The sequence below is a fragment of the Macrobrachium rosenbergii genome, chromosome 55, assembly GCF_040412425.1.
Source record: "Macrobrachium rosenbergii isolate ZJJX-2024 chromosome 55, ASM4041242v1, whole genome shotgun sequence".
NCBI classification, from domain to species: Eukaryota; Metazoa; Arthropoda; class Malacostraca; order Decapoda; family Palaemonidae; genus Macrobrachium; species Macrobrachium rosenbergii.
Genome location: NC_089795.1, coordinates 26,317,768 through 26,335,682, shown reverse-complemented (window position 1 = coordinate 26,335,682; position 17,915 = coordinate 26,317,768). Strand labels below are relative to the sequence as shown.

The 17,915-nt window shown below is 37.6% G+C and overlaps 1 protein-coding gene across 3 annotated transcripts in view; it reads right to left on the bottom strand.

The window, feature by feature from the left end:
* Positions 1 to 16,151, bottom strand: part of LOC136835707 (uncharacterized) — a 63,735-nt gene extending 47,584 nt beyond the window's left edge. The window contains exon 1 of one of the 3 annotated variants that reach the window (XR_010852249.1): positions 16,030 to 16,151. Coding sequence is in view for 1 of the 3 variants with exons in the window: in XM_067099563.1 (XP_066955664.1) it covers positions 14,831 to 14,958 (128 nt within the window). In the remaining 2 variants the exon portion in view is untranslated. Of the gene's footprint in view, positions 1 to 14,830; positions 15,045 to 16,029 lie in introns of those variants that run through there. The other 2 variants (XR_010852248.1, XM_067099563.1) reach the window with 2 other exon arrangements.
* Positions 16,152 to 17,915: the final 1,764 nt, after the last annotated feature.

The following is a 17,915-nucleotide window of genomic DNA, read 5'->3' as shown; positions in this document are numbered from 1 at the left end:
ATATATATATATATATATATATATATATTTTAGTCTTCAAGACAATTGCGTATTTCACATTCATTTCTACAGATATTTGTCTCTGCCTGAACCGATTGTTGCGTCTAACTAGGTCTTCCACTAAGTGTTTTACGGTTGTTTAAAAAATTTGACTTTTGGTTTTATAGCATTTGTCTAATAACCCATTTTTTCTTCGTTATTGTATTTTTTTTTTATTAAGATCTGTGCCATCCATAAGCTCTTGCTATCGGAGCAGCCTATGTGCTTATACATTTCTAGGTTGTCTCGCTTGGGCTGAAGATAATTATTATGTACGAAACTTTTAAATAATAATAATAATAATAATAAATTATTAATTTATTATTATTATTATTATTATTATTCAGCTAGGTGAACTGACAAAGAATATAGATTCCTCAAAGTCACTGCCTGCATTGGCGCTATTAACAAATAGGAATTAGGCATGCATTATTTTTTTTATATCATAAAACCTTGTATTTTCGCTACAGTCCACTCCGACCCATTTATTTCCTTTCAGCTACGTAACCGGATGTGAGATTACTTTAGGCTACATCCTATTGCTTAAAACATTACATTTGCTATTAACAATTACGAATGTTTCAAAGGATCCGATGTTTTTCTCTCAGTACGGATATTCTCCGCTGAGAATCTCAAGAATAGTAGATTTTCAGTTTTCAAATATATCGCTGTTTATGCATATCTATCTTTCATATTTCATAATTATTTAAATGGATTGCAAATTGATGATTAAACCTAAATATTCATGAAGTTTAGGAAAAAGCTGTGAGATGAAATTAAACTGTTCCCACTTTGGAATATGCTTCACAATTAGGATGGTAGTGTGGAATCCTGCCTCTAAAGTCTTTCATATGGATTTTGTGAATTTCAGGAATTAAAAAAACACGATTACGAAACAGAATATGAGCCTTTCCACTTCAGTATTTTCCACGGGTAAAGGTCATTCCATTTAGCAGTGCAATAATTTTATGAAGGTTAATGAATAACACTTGGACTATGCTATTCTTGGAGGAAAGAATCACCACAACACAAATTAATTGTGCAGAATACTGGAGTCGTTGGGAAAGAGGCAGGGGCGTCACTTCAGATTTTTGATGGGGGTGGCGGGGTGGGCGAAGGCGGTTTTGCGAGCGAAGCGAGCCTAATCGCCTGGGGTTTTTTTTTATTTTGAGCTATTTTATGTGCTTTATGAAGCACATACAATAGATAGATAGGCAGATATAACTTAATGTGATGACACATTTGAATTTCGGTAAGAATAATGGAAAACCTGCTGCTGTTACTTCTTGGGGCTTGGTGGGGTGAGGGGGGGCAAGTTGAGCCTGGGGGGGGAATTTAAGTCTTGGGGGGGGCCAGCTGCCCTCCCCAGCCGCTCCCCCCCCGCAACCACATGACGCCCCTGGAGAGGTAAAGGCATAGCTGTCAGTGGCGCAGTCCAGTTGATTTGGAAATCCGCTCATGGAATGCAGCAAATGCCAATGAATTTAAAAAGTTTGGAGATGGACGACTAGTTGGGCGCTTACTTTCGCTGAGCAATTTTCAGATGAAGCGTCTGCGTTTGGCCCCCTTTAGGTATGGAGATACTGAGGCAAAGGTTTCTCTCTCCTCCCATAATAATGGGAATAATAAAGGCACACAGTATGTTGTGGTTTGTCCTGTTTTTTTTTTTTTTTTTGCTTGCTCTTTCTCTGTAGGGACGCAGTTGGGGTCGCTTCCATAGATGTGCAACTGTGGACTGAAAATATTGCAGTTTCTAGCAGACATGGCAATTGAACGTTACTGGAACAGCAACAGTTAATTTCAGTATTTTCATGCAAAATGTAAAAAAAAAAAAAAATGCCCAACATTTCAGAAAGGAAGAACTACAAACCTCTGATCCTTCTTACTGGCGTTACTTTAAAAGAAATTAAAGGCAGAAAAAAACTGAGGCCAATAATGGAAAATTTCTACCCCATCTCGTGATCCAACCCAGTAATCTCAAATGCAAGGCAAGGGCATTACCCAATGAGCCACAAAACACAGGAGGCATCTACAACCCAAGCTTAAACAACACCTTTCAATCCACCAGTGACTAAAGCGATGGCATTTCATACGAATTGTCCTTTCTGAGGCAGTATGAAACCACTCAATTACGTAGGTTCCAAAGTCGTTTATGACTTAAGTTGCTCAGCTGATAGCGCCCTCGGATTTCACCTGAAAGACCTAGGTTAGATCACAGTGTGTAGATAGAGATTTATTTCAGTTGCATACATGATTGTACTGTTTCCATCATATTTCCTAAGAACGGGTCATCGAATGAAGCAGACGCTTGAGTCACTGGTGGGTCGGGAATAGGAGTAATACTAGCTGGTGGGTAAGCTGGGCTGCCTTCTCACGTAACTCCAATCGTACTGTGTAAGTCCTTGGTTACCGGTTTCTTTTATAACTTTTGGGAGTCAGCTGGTAGCTCCCTAACCTTGAGAGCCCTGTGTTGGATCCTGATATGATGTAAAAATGTAATATTAACGCATGCCTTATTCATCTTGCTTTATCATATCTCTTGAAAGGAGATAAAAAAATCCAATGTTCAAAAATGTAAATCACCATTGCAAACTGAGGTTAGGCATTTTTTTGGTATCATGAGCGAGATTCAACGTGGTTCCAATACTTCGTCTGGTAATGTCGCATAGGAACGATATGACAAATTAAATCAACAGTTTAGACTAAGAATTTCTTGTGCAAGATTCACGTTTATATTAGCAAGGGAACAAAGCAAAGATATTTTCCCCTACTGGAAGTATTTTCTTCACGAGTGATAACAAAACAGCGAATAAGCTGTCTGATATATACACGAACATTCTAAGTAATTATATTAAAGCTTTCTAAAATTCCCGTTTTCGTGGGTTATTAACAAACATATTAGTCACTCACAAACTTCACTGTTACACAGGTAACTAACAGAAAGCAGCAGCCCGAGATGATTGACTGATTTGTGAAAATTCGGCTATAAAGCCAAACACTGGAGCACTTTCAGCCATCCATTAATTTAGACAGCGAAAATAGAGAGGTGGAGTGGTTGGATAGCAAGATTGAAGAAAAGAAGCTGAATGGAGGTAAAGCCTAAAATGTGGGTGCATCTAGGGCAGAAGGGCAGTAATGCCTACAGTTCACCAAGTGCATCTAGGGCTGAAGGGTAGTAATGCCTACAGTTCACCAAGTGAAGTGCACTAACGGTTCAACCTCCCCTACTGGGATAGTCCGAGATGATGAGGCGATGAAAGAATAGCTGACTTCAGCCGACTGTTACCGTTCTTAAGTTCCAGCTACTAGCAAACAATTTTTCTCGTCTCTGCTCACCTTGCGACGGACGATTTAGTTGGCAAGATAGATTTGTGGGGTTCCAGTGAAGATAAAGAATCCTCGTTCCATTTTTTATATGAGGAACTAGACTACTGAGAAATTAAAGCTTCTCCAGCCTTCTATCCGTTAGCAGTGAGGTTTTCTACATTTTCGCCCAAATCACATTCCACTAACCCTGAGCGGGATCCTTTACAACATCTATACCAATTTAAAATTTTGAATTAGAAAATGGTCTTGCTCTGATGTCACACATCTGCTTTGCCAGTTAATATAAAATACGATTTTCGGTATCACATTCCTGCGTTTTCATCTGCCACTCATCGGTAAATAAACGACGATGTGCAGGCATATTAAGCCTTGAAGGATGACCAACTAAGACACGATTTTTAATCAATGTGATGTTTGTTCTTGAAAGTGAACGGTCCGCTGCAGATTCATCATTATGTTTACCATTCTATGTAGTGTCACGAGTTTCTTTATGGTCTAAACCACTGCCTCTGTATGTTTCACTTGCTTCTGGGTTGTACGGTGAGGTAATACGATACTTCCACTCACGGTCGGGATGAGTAAGTCCCAAAGACATCTATCTTTCCGACATCGAGGTTGGAACATTCTGTTCTGCACCATTTCTGTACTTTGTTACTAGTGCAGTCAGTTGTTCCAACAGCTTTCCATCACGTCACAGTTTCCAAACTAAAACATATGGCGATAATAAACATTTCTGTAAACTGCTATTCGAGAATCCTATTCAGGCCCTACTTACTGGCAAGAAAACAAAGACAAGATATACAACATTAACAGAGGAAGTTACGGCTGACGCCAAAAGATAATGAAGAATGGCCTAAAAAATTTATAAAACGAAACATTCAAAATAACAGCATACAGGCTTTCAGCCATCTTGTGTACATGAATAGATAACAAAACTGATCGCTAGCAATTTACGCAGTATTTCGCACCCAATTAAACTGTATTTAATATTAAGCAGGGTTCTGAGAAGATACTCTAATATTTCGGGAAATTAAGTTTCGGGAGGAGTCCTCGAGTCTTCCAAAAACAAAATTGTTAATGCGCTTACGTTCAGATTGATCTACTTTTATTTTGCAAGTATTTATATAATAACTGACTTCACAGCAACATGTATTTAGAGAACTTTCATTAAATGCAAACAAATACTTGTTGCCTTTTTTACAGTTATTAGAATTTGGGGGATTTAATTAGAGTCAGCCTAATTTACACTTGAACTTCAAATTCGCCCATTGTATTCAGCCAAGTCATGCATCCAATGCGTACTCTTATCACGAAAGGGAGATGACTACACCTGATTCATATCTTTGCATTCAGGTATCTTTTTTAAACAGAAACCTTAACATTTGAAGGAAATTTGAACATACCGTTATCCAAAATCACAAAGTGAACTTTGGTTTTCGTTTTAATGCATTAAGGGCGGGAATGAATTGGGTTAATTTCTCAAGGTTAAGACTAATAACGTGAAGGCCTTTTCAAGCCTTGATTTTATAGGAAATAAGGAGGTGAGAGATATTCTAGAATTGGAGAAAGGTACGGAATCAGCCCACCAACCCCTTTGTAGTAATCAAGGTTTGAGAAGAGTTTCCTAAAGTTCAGTGATTTATCGAAGTTTAAATACTAAACCGGCCTGTCCTGGAACTGCTAATTTTCTGACAATGTTAATCTGAGTTGACAGAAGAGGGGAGGGTAGAGGTTCTTCAAAAGTTTTCATCGCTTATTTTCATAAATTATTGTTATTTGAAGAACTTTTACCCTCCACCCTCCCCTTGTCTGTCAACTCAGATTAACATTGTCAGAAAATTAGCAGTTCCAGGACAGGCCGATTTAGTATTTCCACTTCGATAGATCACTGAACTTGGGAACCCTTCTCAAACCTGCTTTCCTGGATTCCAACAGCCTTCTTTACTTCAAAGGGTTTTTAATTGGAAAACAATCAGATCACCTTCGTGGATTTTAGACTACAATATCTTGTTAAAATTCAACGATATGCGTAACACTCTTCCTTGTCACCCTGGCAACTCCATGCAACGACATATTCAAGACTGAGATGAACAAGATCAGGTCTTAGCTTTGATAACTTTCCTTTGAAAAAAAAAAAAAACTGGCAACACTGGAAATGAGCGGGTTATTCCCTATAACGGATTGGTTTACATTAAGTGGCTAATTAAAGAACGGATAACAACATTCAACTACTCTATAGTTAAGTAAAGACATGTATAGACATAAGATGGTCATACAGGATCCTAGCGACACATCATAAGGAAGATTTCTTGCCATGAAATCAGTGGAATTGATTTATTTAAAAGTAAAGCTGCCTTCCTCTTTCCACTACTTTCGCTTTGTTTGAAAATTCTACCTTTGCAACTTCACTTCTGTTCGCTTCGGTTACTCCCTTTCATCATAGACAAATGGTAAACTCCGTCTCATAATCAGATGGGCATAATCAGATTCTATTCAGTTTTTATAACAAAGCCTCCCGTTTCTTTTACTTAGGGTTAGAAAAAGTTGGTGGAACTTCCCCAGAAACGCTTCTTAGATTAATACGATAGTGTGCGACTTAAGTAAGAAATGTTAAGCATTTTAAGTTTGATAATAAATCAACATTAAGAAACACTTCCGTTAACAAAAATGATTCAAGCAGTATGCATGCACATGCAATTGCACATGGCAAAAAGTTTAGGTTTCCGACGAATGTGCGATGTATTCTACTATATTTTTGGAAACTGAAATGTTGTACAGAGTAATTTTATAAATTATCATAATACTGTACTTAAAATTCTTAAATAGGTCTTATTTTAAGTCAAAAGAGTCGATCTCATGTAAGGGACGTTTCTTAGGAAGATCCCAGACTACTTCTTCCCCTAATCATCCTGCAACAGAGCGACTCTTCCCGCCCCCCAAAAAAAAAAAAAAAAAACTTTTGTTCTCCGAGGGCTTCAGAGTGATTTGCTTCCAAGATTTCCAGGTAGTCCTCAAAGGGATCTGAACTCCCCGAGTCATTTTCAGAAAGTGATTTCCCTGAAATAGGCTTGTTCAAAAATGCACTTTCCAAGTTCTCACTTTAAGCGTTTTGTTTCAAAAGGTACATCCTACGTTCTCATTAAGAGGAGAGTTCCTCTCAAGGTGATATGCTTTAAAAGGCATTTCCCAATTAGTTCTCATGAAGCGATTCGCTCTCAAGTGAACGAATTGCAGTCTAAATTAGTGATGTACTTATGAAATCATACGTCCTGAGTTCAAATTAAGTGATGATAAATCTTTTGAATGATACTTCCAAGGATCTAATGTCCTGATAATCAATTAGGCGTCACGAAGTCATTGAAAATCAGGACTTACCTCCGTGGAAGAAAGTTGCTTCTATTCGAAACCAGGATTTGCTTTTCAGAAGACTATCACCTCAAGAGGAAAACTCAGGACATTAGACCCTTGGAAGTATCATTCAAAAGACTTATCATCACTTCCTTTGAACAGGACGTGTGATTTCATAAGTACATCACTGATTTAGACTGCAATACGTTCACTTGAGAGCGAATCGTTTCATGAAATCTAATCGGGAAATGCCTTTTAAAGCATATCGTCTCATGTAATGATGTCGTAAAACTGGAAATGGTGTTAAAAAATGAAACATGATTGTGCTTCTTGACAGTCAACGCATTTCTATGTAGAATAAGGATCAGAGAGAGAGTAAATACAGTATTTTAAAATCTCTGAGAATGTTTACAATTTCACGAACGTTTTATTGAAATGCAATCAAGTTCATTACTTAGTCTTTAGAGTAAAAGTCAATGAGCTTTTCAGATCCCACTCAAATTAGACATCAAAGAAAACTGGAAAAATAAACCTTTCACTATAATTTTCCGTCATCTGAAGCTAAAGATTCTTTGCATATTGTGCAACGGTGTTGTTTATGTTTTTGCGTCTCTGAGATTTATTCACAAAAAAAAAACGCACCGTCATGACTAACTAATCTGTTCGGCAATAAGGAAATAAATACTATTTAATACTATATTAATCATCCCCAATGAATTGCTTTGTTTTCCATCGAAAGTCTTGAATTTATCTGAATAGTAACCGAAATTCAGCCGAGAGAGAGAGAGAGAGAGAGAGAGAGAGAGAGAGAGAGAGAGAGAGAGAGAGAGAGAGAGAGAGGACTGAGTTGTCGACTAAAACAATTGTGTTTATAAAGATACTTAGTTACAACTACATTATGGATATTAGCTGAACTGGAAAATTATCATGGATATAGTGAACGATGATTTAACTTTGATATTGCATTAATAACAGTTTTGGTACAATTATAACTTTTTAAGAATTAAATTACCTAAGACATATGCATGTACTTTCTTCTTAAGCCTATTCATGGACGCATAATTTGTGGGCTGTGTACATTTTAAGGCATATATTGTATATGCACGTTGCTCTGTTGGCAGCAGATTTTAATCATAATTCACGAATGTATATGAAATGAATGAAGCCAGGCATTCTTTCAAACGTATTTAATTATTCTTGTAAGATTTTAGTAACTGGAGCTTTTAAGTCATGCCGTTATCCACGTAACTTAAACCTTCATTCATTACGAAGTACTCGTATTAAACCTTTTTACCTGAAGCATAGCACATAAACTGAATTAGAATCTAAAGCCCCTTCCACACGAGGGGCAAACACGGCGGGTAGACACTGTTACCAATTTTGTGGGTAGCTGGCGATCATAGACGAGGAAACCACGGACAAACCATCGAAGAGCCCGTGCCCGTTGTTGAGGCACTGGATGGGCGCCTGGCTAGGGACCACGTTGCCTGACACAGCTCTGACGGCACTCTGCCCTCTGCCCGGCGTGTGGTCCAAGTCATAGGTTCGCCTGCCTGTGCCTACTGCCTGCCTTCGACTGTTTGATCTGGTAACATTGTTTCAAAGCGAGAGATTTACGGGCAAATTCGAGAGCCCGTCGTCTCTTTCCCCCTCGTGTGGAAGGGCCATTAGACGATCCATTTAATTTGGAGAATATCGCCTGCTCTGTCGAAAATCTCGAGAGGAGCAGCAAATTGTCCCGATGTTGGTTTTAGAACACTAAAAAATTCAGGCTCTAAATTGCTGTTAGGGGGATTGAAAATATAAAGTCTGGCAGGAGACAACGAACAATTTGTTCAATCTTCCGAGGGATTTGACAATTAATATGGAGTACGCCGTACGATTCTTTGAATGTCTGCATTGTGGTATTCAGGAGAATAAATTTGCAGGTACAACAGGGAGCCTTAGGTGGAGTGGAACTAAATAAGAAGCCTATTGTGAGTAGTCTAGTAATTATGATGAATGAAATATTTGCAATAAGGAATAGTGTTGAAATCATGGCCTTATCCAAAGGAATATATTTCGAATCACATTAATTTTGTCGTGCAAGTATTCCTGTAGGGGACTCTTTTTTTTTTTATTAAAAAAGCATGAATTCGGCTGGTCTTGTTCACAACTGTCAAGCCTATAATTAAATTGCTATGGAACTTTGCTCTGTCTGAATCGTTTGCCAAGCTATTTCTCAGCAGCAGCTTTTTTTTTATTTTCTGACTGGTAGTTATTTAGAGGGAAGTTTCGCATTTATCTTTTGCCCTTCAAACGTTTGTCTACCGGCGCATAAAATCAATGAAGTGTTAGCTTTCTTGATCGTCATCGCTATTAAATGTTAAGATTAACACAGCCTGGCTTTTTGAGCAATACAAATACACTTGTCACATTTTTTCTTTGGTCGTCAAGTAACAACTTTGAGCTCTTCAAATTTTTAATTAATCATAATAATGACGAAGCCACCTCTTTGAGATAATCGACCGGAACCTAATACTCATTCCTGGCAACGGTAAGGTCGACTTCACCACATATTAAAAATATATACAGTGGCTAAAGTCCTACAGGGAACCAACTTGGCGACCAGTACAAATGACTTTAAATTCAGCACATCCTCAGCGACCAGTACAAATGACGGTATTATTTTACTTATGGACAATATTACTTTCAACACAAAAAATATAGGTTTTTCTGTTGTATTATGATGTGATTTGAATGATTTTGACTGGTTTATTTCCATCGCAAATGAATACTTATCCTTCCCCGGCAAAATGATATACTGTATACAAAATTAATAAAATTATGACTTGTCAGAATACTGCACCCCACCTCTCCATAGCTAAACACTACGGCAAAACTGTAATCAGTAAACACAACACTGTTTTGCCACTTTATGTTCGAAATATCAACACTTTATGTTCGAAATATCAACACTTTATGTTCGAAATATCAACACTTTATGTTCGAAATATCAACACTTTATGTTCGAAATATCAACACTTTATGAAATATCACTTTTATGTCTGGAAAATATTTTACTTTATGTTCGAAATTTTATGTTCGATTTTAATATCTTGCCGGAAAATATCAACACTGTACAGTTCATTGCGATAACACTTTATGTTCGAAATATCAACACTCAAAATCATTCAAATATCAACACTTTATGTTCAAATATCAGAAAATATCACTTTATGTTCGAAATATGTTGAAATATCAACACTTAATGTTCGAAATATCATAAGTTCGAATATCAAACACAAAATATCACTTTAAATTCAGCACAACCTCATCGTCTAGTTCGGATGCCCATCAACGACATAGACAATACAGATGGAAAACAATACTCGTACAAATGTTAAGAAATTGGTGATATTTAAGAAACTAGACCTACACTAAACTAAAATTGAATTTTTGTTGGTGGTAAAGAAAAATAAGATAAGATCCTCGGCGAAGTTAAGGTCTGTAATAATATTAATCTGGTCCAGATGGCTGATAAGTTCTTCAACTTGTTCAGCTATTGCAGTGGTTTATCTGTGTTTTTAATTTAAATCAATAATGTTGCAAGGGTTACTGGACATCATCTTCAGAATATTTGCCTGTTAAAAATACGTTGCTGAGTTTCATTAAGAAACTTTGATTAACTTTGCTATAAATTAGAGTGGACTTCTGAAACTTTACTCAAGATAAAACTTTACTCAAGATACTACTTAATGACCTGCAAATCATACTAAATCGAGCTGCAAGACTAATAAACGGTGTTAGACCTTGGGTTTCATATGATTACCTCTGTAATGCCTGAGCTCCACTGGCAACTGATTAAAGTAAAATAAAGTCTAAAGTGTGTTCATGTTTCATCAAGCTATCAGCACTGTATGTTCAAAATATCAACAATGTATGTTCAAAATATCAACACTTTATGTTCAAAATATTAACACTGTATGCTCGAAATACCAACACTATGTTCAAAATATCAACACTGTATGTTCAAAATATCAACACTAAGTTCAAAATATTAGAGACTTGTGCACCATAAAGCTAATGAATTATGTCAATACCTGTACAAGACTAACTACAGACAAATAACATAATGGACCTACCTCTGTCAGTGGAATAAAATGGAGGAAAGCATCAAATAAGAACTGTACACTGAGCCCATTAACGCGAGAGTCAACTGACATACAAGCACGTTTCTAAACGAAAGGAAAAACATCTAAAACACAAAACCAAAAATAACCTAACAATCAATTTGAATTATGCAATACCTGACCCACCCCGTAAGCCACGGAGAATTAATGCTCGATTGCGAAGAGAATAAAAAATAAACGCTACGTCCAAGGCAATAAAAAATAAAACATCACTGAACTACAGCCATTCAGAATACTGGGTCCCAATGGACTCTACATGTACTGGCAGTATAACGATTAATGGAGTGTGAACCATCACTTAAATTAACGAAAACCATTAGAAACAACTAATGAACATTTTTAAGGTTAATTATTTTGCCGGGAGGATGGTGTGTATTTAAGACAGCAGAAAAAAACGAGGTAGAAGCATGAAACAATAGAAAACAATTTTAAATGACCACGAGCGACTGCATTAGACGAGGAGGAATGAGTGCAAGAATGACAGAATATCTGAGATCAAAATAACTAATCAGATAAAAACCACAATCAAAACTATACACATCAACAGGAATTAAAGATAAAACAGTAATAAACCGGCAGAATGAAAGCAAAGCGACGTTAGACAAAACAATAAGTAATTCATTAAGAAATACAATGCAACGACAGAGTGAGAGAGCGAACGGACGTGAGGGAGTGTTTCCCCTCATGAAATGGAGGGAGAGCATGAAATATTCAGACACCATGCATATAACGGTAATTTAAGTATTAGCTCCGCGCCTGTTTTTACCTTGGAAACTGGTTTTTCTACACTTTTAGGGCTTCTGATACTGGCGGTGGGTTTGTTCGTTGTCGGCCAAATGGAATATCCCTTCGCCGTGTTTAGTACTGGCCCGGGGTGCCAGTTACCGCCGTTAACAAGTTATTGCACTTGCCGGACGGGATGTGAACCGTTCTAAACAGACATCCCGTGCTCTGTCTTGTGAAGATCGCGTATGGAAACCCCTTGTTGGATGGACTTCACGGGTTAATTACAGGTTAATTACATTCGTCCGACAAAACTGAAAGTAAATCCATAATTATCAACAAGAACTGTAGAAAAAGTCAAGTTAGAAGGCAGTCGCCGCCGCGGAGCTACTACTTAGTTCTACCCATACAACAACTAAAATCAACAGAGATGATTGAGGCCAAAGGCAATCATATTTTACTGGCAACTTTATTCACTGCCTCTTCTGTAGCTTTCCATGAATCCGCACACGTTTGGTCTAAACCTCTCTCTCCTTCATTCTCCCATTTTCTACTCTCTTTCTCCAAACAAGCTATGGCTATCACCACTAATTGTTTTTCCGTGACAATGTGTGGATGCTACACAAAAGTTAGGAAATTTATACATTAAATTGTTTACCATTTATTCTGCCTTTTTTTCTCCCAGGTTCCTCACCCTAAAGCACTCTGCGAGAGCCGCATGCTCGACTTGTTATATGCATAAAGTGGGTATTCTGATTTTCTCTTTTTTGCTGCGTACTCCACATCAGTTGCCAAATCCACGATGTAGCACTCAGAAAAAGTAGTTTTTCATTTTTCCTTTAACGACTCTATATTTTCAGTCATACTGATATCAAGTGGGGGCTTATTGTACTGTATTGGAGCGGCAAATTTAAGGGCTCTAAAACCTGCATTCGAATTGCAACAATATATGGTGTTTTATCCCTGCTCACCTATTTTTTTTCACTCCCTTAATTTGTCTGGTGATAGGCACCAAAGGCAGAAGCGGCACCCTTAACAATATAAAATTACTGCCTTTTCTAGGAACATTAGTAATCAAATGTCAGCGAACAAGCATTTTTGTATGTGGTACTTTTGTCGTAATGTATTCCACGAAACTTCCAAATATTTTAAAATAGAAGCAATGAGGATCTTTGAAATTCTGGGAAAAAGCAGAGATGAGATCAGCATCATCAAGTTAACAATCATAGTCATCGTTATCATAACCAACAACAAACATACGAAACACCACCACCACCACCACGATCACTCGTCATCCATTATCAACAACGTCAAGACATACCGATGCTGGAAGCCTCTAACAATATTAACAAAAAACCTAACAACCACAACGCCGGAGAAATTTATCCTCCCCTCCAATATAAACCGTCTAAACAACAGATTTACATAGCCCACCTGCGCAACAATACCATACAGCCAGTAGAGAAAGCCAACAGCATGCCATGGAAGCGCTCTTTACGAGACGGGAGAATCATATAATACTAGACATCCAGTCACATAATACCAGACGAAAGTCAAGACGTTACCACGCTGCTCGCAACGTCTGGGAAACCGCCCGTGAATTTTAGGCTAGACATTTACGGGCTGCTCTGCATGCAAGAGCCTGTGCTTACAGGGACCAATCAGGGGCCTAACCCTCGCCGAAAACCCGGATTTACAAGAAACAGGACCCAATTCCCTCAGTCGAAAATAATAATAATAATAATAATAATAATAATAATAATAATAATAATAATAATAATAATGCAATTTTTAACCCCAACCCCCAACTTGACGACCAGTCTCTGAGATCGTAGACCATATTTAAAAAAAAAAAGACCATTTCAAACTTCACTCATACAGGCATCTAGCTTTGTTGCATAACTGTAAATAAAAAATAACAAACCTTTTTTAACGTTGCAGAGAATTATGCTGGAAATTTCCCAGGGTAGATCTAAGACTAAGTAATAGATACACGGCGGGTATTTGCGAAAATGCCATTTAATATGGTATTTTAGTTGCTTATTTACAATTTAACGTTATTTTGGGGTCGGCTGTAATTAACCTATAATTAACCCTTAAGTCCATCCAACAAGGGGTTTCCATACGCGATCTTCACAAGACAGAGCACGGCTAAGACTGTTTCGAACGGTTTGTATCCCGTCCGGCAAGTGCAATAACTTGTTAACGTAAGGGCCGGCCCTGGCCAGTACCAAACACAGCGAAGGGACATTCCACTTGGCCGAAAACAAGCAAATGCACCGCCAGTGTCAGAAGCCCTAAATGTGTAGAAAAAACCAGTTTCCAAGGTATTGCACTTGCCGGACGGGTTATGAACCGTTCGAAACAGACGTAGCCGTGCTCTGTCTTGTGAAGATTGCGTATGGAAACTCCTTGTTGGATGGACTTCAGGGGTTAATTACAGGTTAATTACAGCCGACCCCCCAAAAATAACGTTAACTTGTAAATAAACAACCAAAATACTTTAAGAAACTGGCATTTCTCGCTAAATACCCGCCGTGTATCTATTACATAGAAATATTTCCCAGTAGGGATATGCCTTTAAAGCCACTTCTTCATGGAGCAACTTGCTTCCGAAAGCCAAGTCTTCTGTTCCTATCGTGTAGTGATTTCCTTCCATAAAATGCATGGTGAGGATTTTTATTAAAGGGTTTTGCTTCAGGAAATGACGTCCTTGTAACTTCTCATGAACTAATTGGCTTTTAACAACCATGTCCTTGAAGCGACACACATCATATCAGCAAGCAGCGAAATGTTTACGAAAGACACGCCCTCTTCTAAAGTGCTAATCTCTCGAAAGAGGCGTCTTAGGTTCTTCTTACGTGATAATTCTTTTTGGAAACGAGTCCACATTAAGGAGAACGGGATTGATGAAGATGTCACTAGTGGAATTTTGGTTTCACGGTACAGACACACATTACATATTTGAAAATGAACTGCTTTTGATTTTTTAATGAGAAATTTCGTCCTACGTAACATACTGCTGAAGGATATAATATCTATTAAATTATTTCACCGTGATCAATTAGTTGTGAAATTCGATACATGATACGGGGAATGTTTCGCGTTTCCTTCAAATCAAATTTCGACTTATTACAAATCCATTCACGGCAAAATCACTACTAAGGGAGATACCTACTTCTGTTGAGCTTAATTCCACAGGCGATTATTTACATACCTACCTTTTCGAATTGTCGTCTGCAATACTTTGGAGGTCCTGGTTGGATCCTGCTCCTGGTGACCACGACACGGAATTTTGAAACGCTAGAACACGATTTCCCTTTCCTAAAAACCTCCATAAGAGATTCATATTTTAACGGGAACGAAAACCTTCTTTCCACTGACCGGGATTCAACCGCACTGTCTTCTGTTCAGACTTGGCCCCTATACTTCGGAGTCTCTGTTTACGAAAAGATGAATTAGCATTTGCGTAATTCTGTTTGTTTAAACGCACTAAAAAGGTCAACGGTCGTTTTACCGTATGATACTTTACTAGTATTATTTTCCTATGGATTTTCCTTTTTTTTTTTTGCTTCCTTCACATTTTGATATATTTACGTTCGAATCTCACGTTTCATTTAATTTGCTCTTCGATTTTCCCGTATTTTGGTTATTCAACCATTCAGTTAATTTTATCATCAAAAGGAAATATTTTGTCGCTAATTTCAGCCTGATATAAGGTAATTACCTCGAAGGTTAGTAGACTGAAATGCTCTTCCTACCTCAACAATATTACAAACACTTTCCAGCATGACAGCTTCTGTTGTATTTTCAGTTTCATAAGTCATTTATCATATTATTGACTGATACTAAGAAAATCACACTTCATATAAAGAAAACTATTTCTGAGAATTTCAGTTCACTAACAATTCGACATTTATTCGAGCTCAGTTTTAATCCCCTTGGTTTTATATCCACAGTCACATGAATTCCGTGTTATATTCCCTTGTAAGTTATTTAAACACCGGTCAGTTAGTCATCCCAAGTTGACAACAGAGTTTGCATGGACACGAGGCTTGTGCAATATTTGTTATCTCTATTTCTGTGGTGAGTTTTTACATGTAAGCAGGTCAGCAGGTGAGGAATCAATTATGACAGAGTTCGACACCGTTCTTATGAATATTAATACAGCAGGATACATTCTATTTATTGTTTTCACTCTTCACGAAAAATGAAAGTTATGCAATTATACATCCACATGATCTGAAGGGTACACTAACCATTAAAGTCACCTTTATAAACCGGTTGCGATAAACTTTAAAAGAGGAGCTTTCCTACAGATAATGAGTGATATTTACACATGATATGTACTTATGAAGTTTCAAGTAATAATAGTGGCACTGCTTCTTTTGATTCCACTAAACAAACTAATTCTACTTACTATTTCACATTGAAGGCTTTCGTTGACGTGTTGGATCTTTTACAAAGCGAACGTAAAATGTCTACCCGGCTCAGGGTCAGCCTTTGAAGTGAAGTGGACTCTTAAATGGGATTTGACTACAGATTCCCTTTCAGAAATTTATCTTTTACACCACAGTTTTCAGGCCTGTCATGAATTTTTCTAGAATGTCCGAGGGGTGGACCAAGTTCTGGAAGACCTGAGGAGGGACTTCATTTTCGAAAAGGTGGAGGTCACAGTCTATAAGATGGCTTCTTGTTTTAGAAAAGTGTTCGTCTACTATCTTAATGGCTATTTCCTAGTCCATAAATCGTGGGTCATTACGACGATCATCCTTGACGCTCTTGAGCTGGGTCGCTGGGGAGAGAGAGAGAGAGAGAGATCCAAGTAAGTAAAAATTCAAACACTAACAAGGTATTTAGGACATGTCTGGAATGACCTATGAGAGCTGAATTTCTATAACTTTCGGTAGCGGGAAATAAGCTCCCGGACAGTAAGACGCTTGTTGAAGCTAAAAGTGATGGAGACTAGGAAAAAGTATCTTGTCGTTTTCATTCCTCCAGCTGAAAATTCATATTAGTTTTAGTATATTGTGCTGCAATATGGCAATTCTGAACGCGAGACAAAATGAAGCAATATGCGAGAAAAACGAAAAATTATTGCGAAGTATAAAGTTATATTTACGAACTGATGATGCAAGGGTTATACAGAAAACATATTTATTGAAAAAAATGATTGTCAGGAACGTTACACGCACTCACACATACACAAACACAACACACAAACACACACACAAACACACATATATGTAATTGTAATAGCCACAATGGCCTCTAAACTTCTCGAATTCTTCATGCTTTTTTGGATACGCTTGTCACTACAAAGCCTTAAGATCCAAGCGCAAGAAACTGAAGTGGTTGAGTTGTCCGGTAGTGGGAAACGAACCCGCATAACCATAATCACAGCGAGGTCACGTTGTCGACCTGACCTCGAGAAGGATAAAAGTCTATTGCCTCACCTACATACATATACCTGTCGTTTTCAGATATATCTATTAGAGCTGGAATAGATAACGTGACCTCGTTGTGATTATGGTGACGAGGGTTCGTTTCCCGCTACCGGACGTCTCAACCACTTCAATTCTTGCTCTTGGGTCTTGGGCTTCGTAGCAACAAGCGTATCCAAAAAGCGCGAAGAATTCGAGAGAGATTAAAGGGCTTTGTGGTGTGCAATTACATATATCTGGTAAAAAATGACCAGTAGATTCTATATATATATATATATATATATATATATATATATATATATATATATATATATATATATATATATATATATATATATACTCTTCTTATATATATTATCTTTTACTTACCTTTTTCTAAAAAATATTGAGTATTTGCCACTTTCTACAATGCCCTTCTTCTTAATCTTAGCTTTCCAGAGGTATGCTTGAAGGTGGGGGCTTAAATGTCACTCTCGCTTTATAATCTTATTTACTATTTCATTTTGATGTACAATAAAATGTCTTTTTATAATATGATGGAGAACCTTTGACAGAATGCGCGTCCCACTGACCCATTTCCCTATTCGGGACAACGAAAATCCATTAATCTTTTTCATTGGAGCATAGACTGATTAATCCTAGTGAGCAAAGGGAAAATATTCGCTTTTGTGTTACGTGTTGGGCGAGCGAATGTGAGACAATGGAATTCACTTTTATTTGCAAGTAGGAGAATGTGTTATAGACCCTGATACCTATTTTTGGAGACTGTTCTAGAGCGAGTGGCTGCACACACTTCTTTAAGAGTGCTTTTCGTTTTAACTAAAATAAAGTAGTTACAAGAAGGGCAAATGCTTTGACTCTT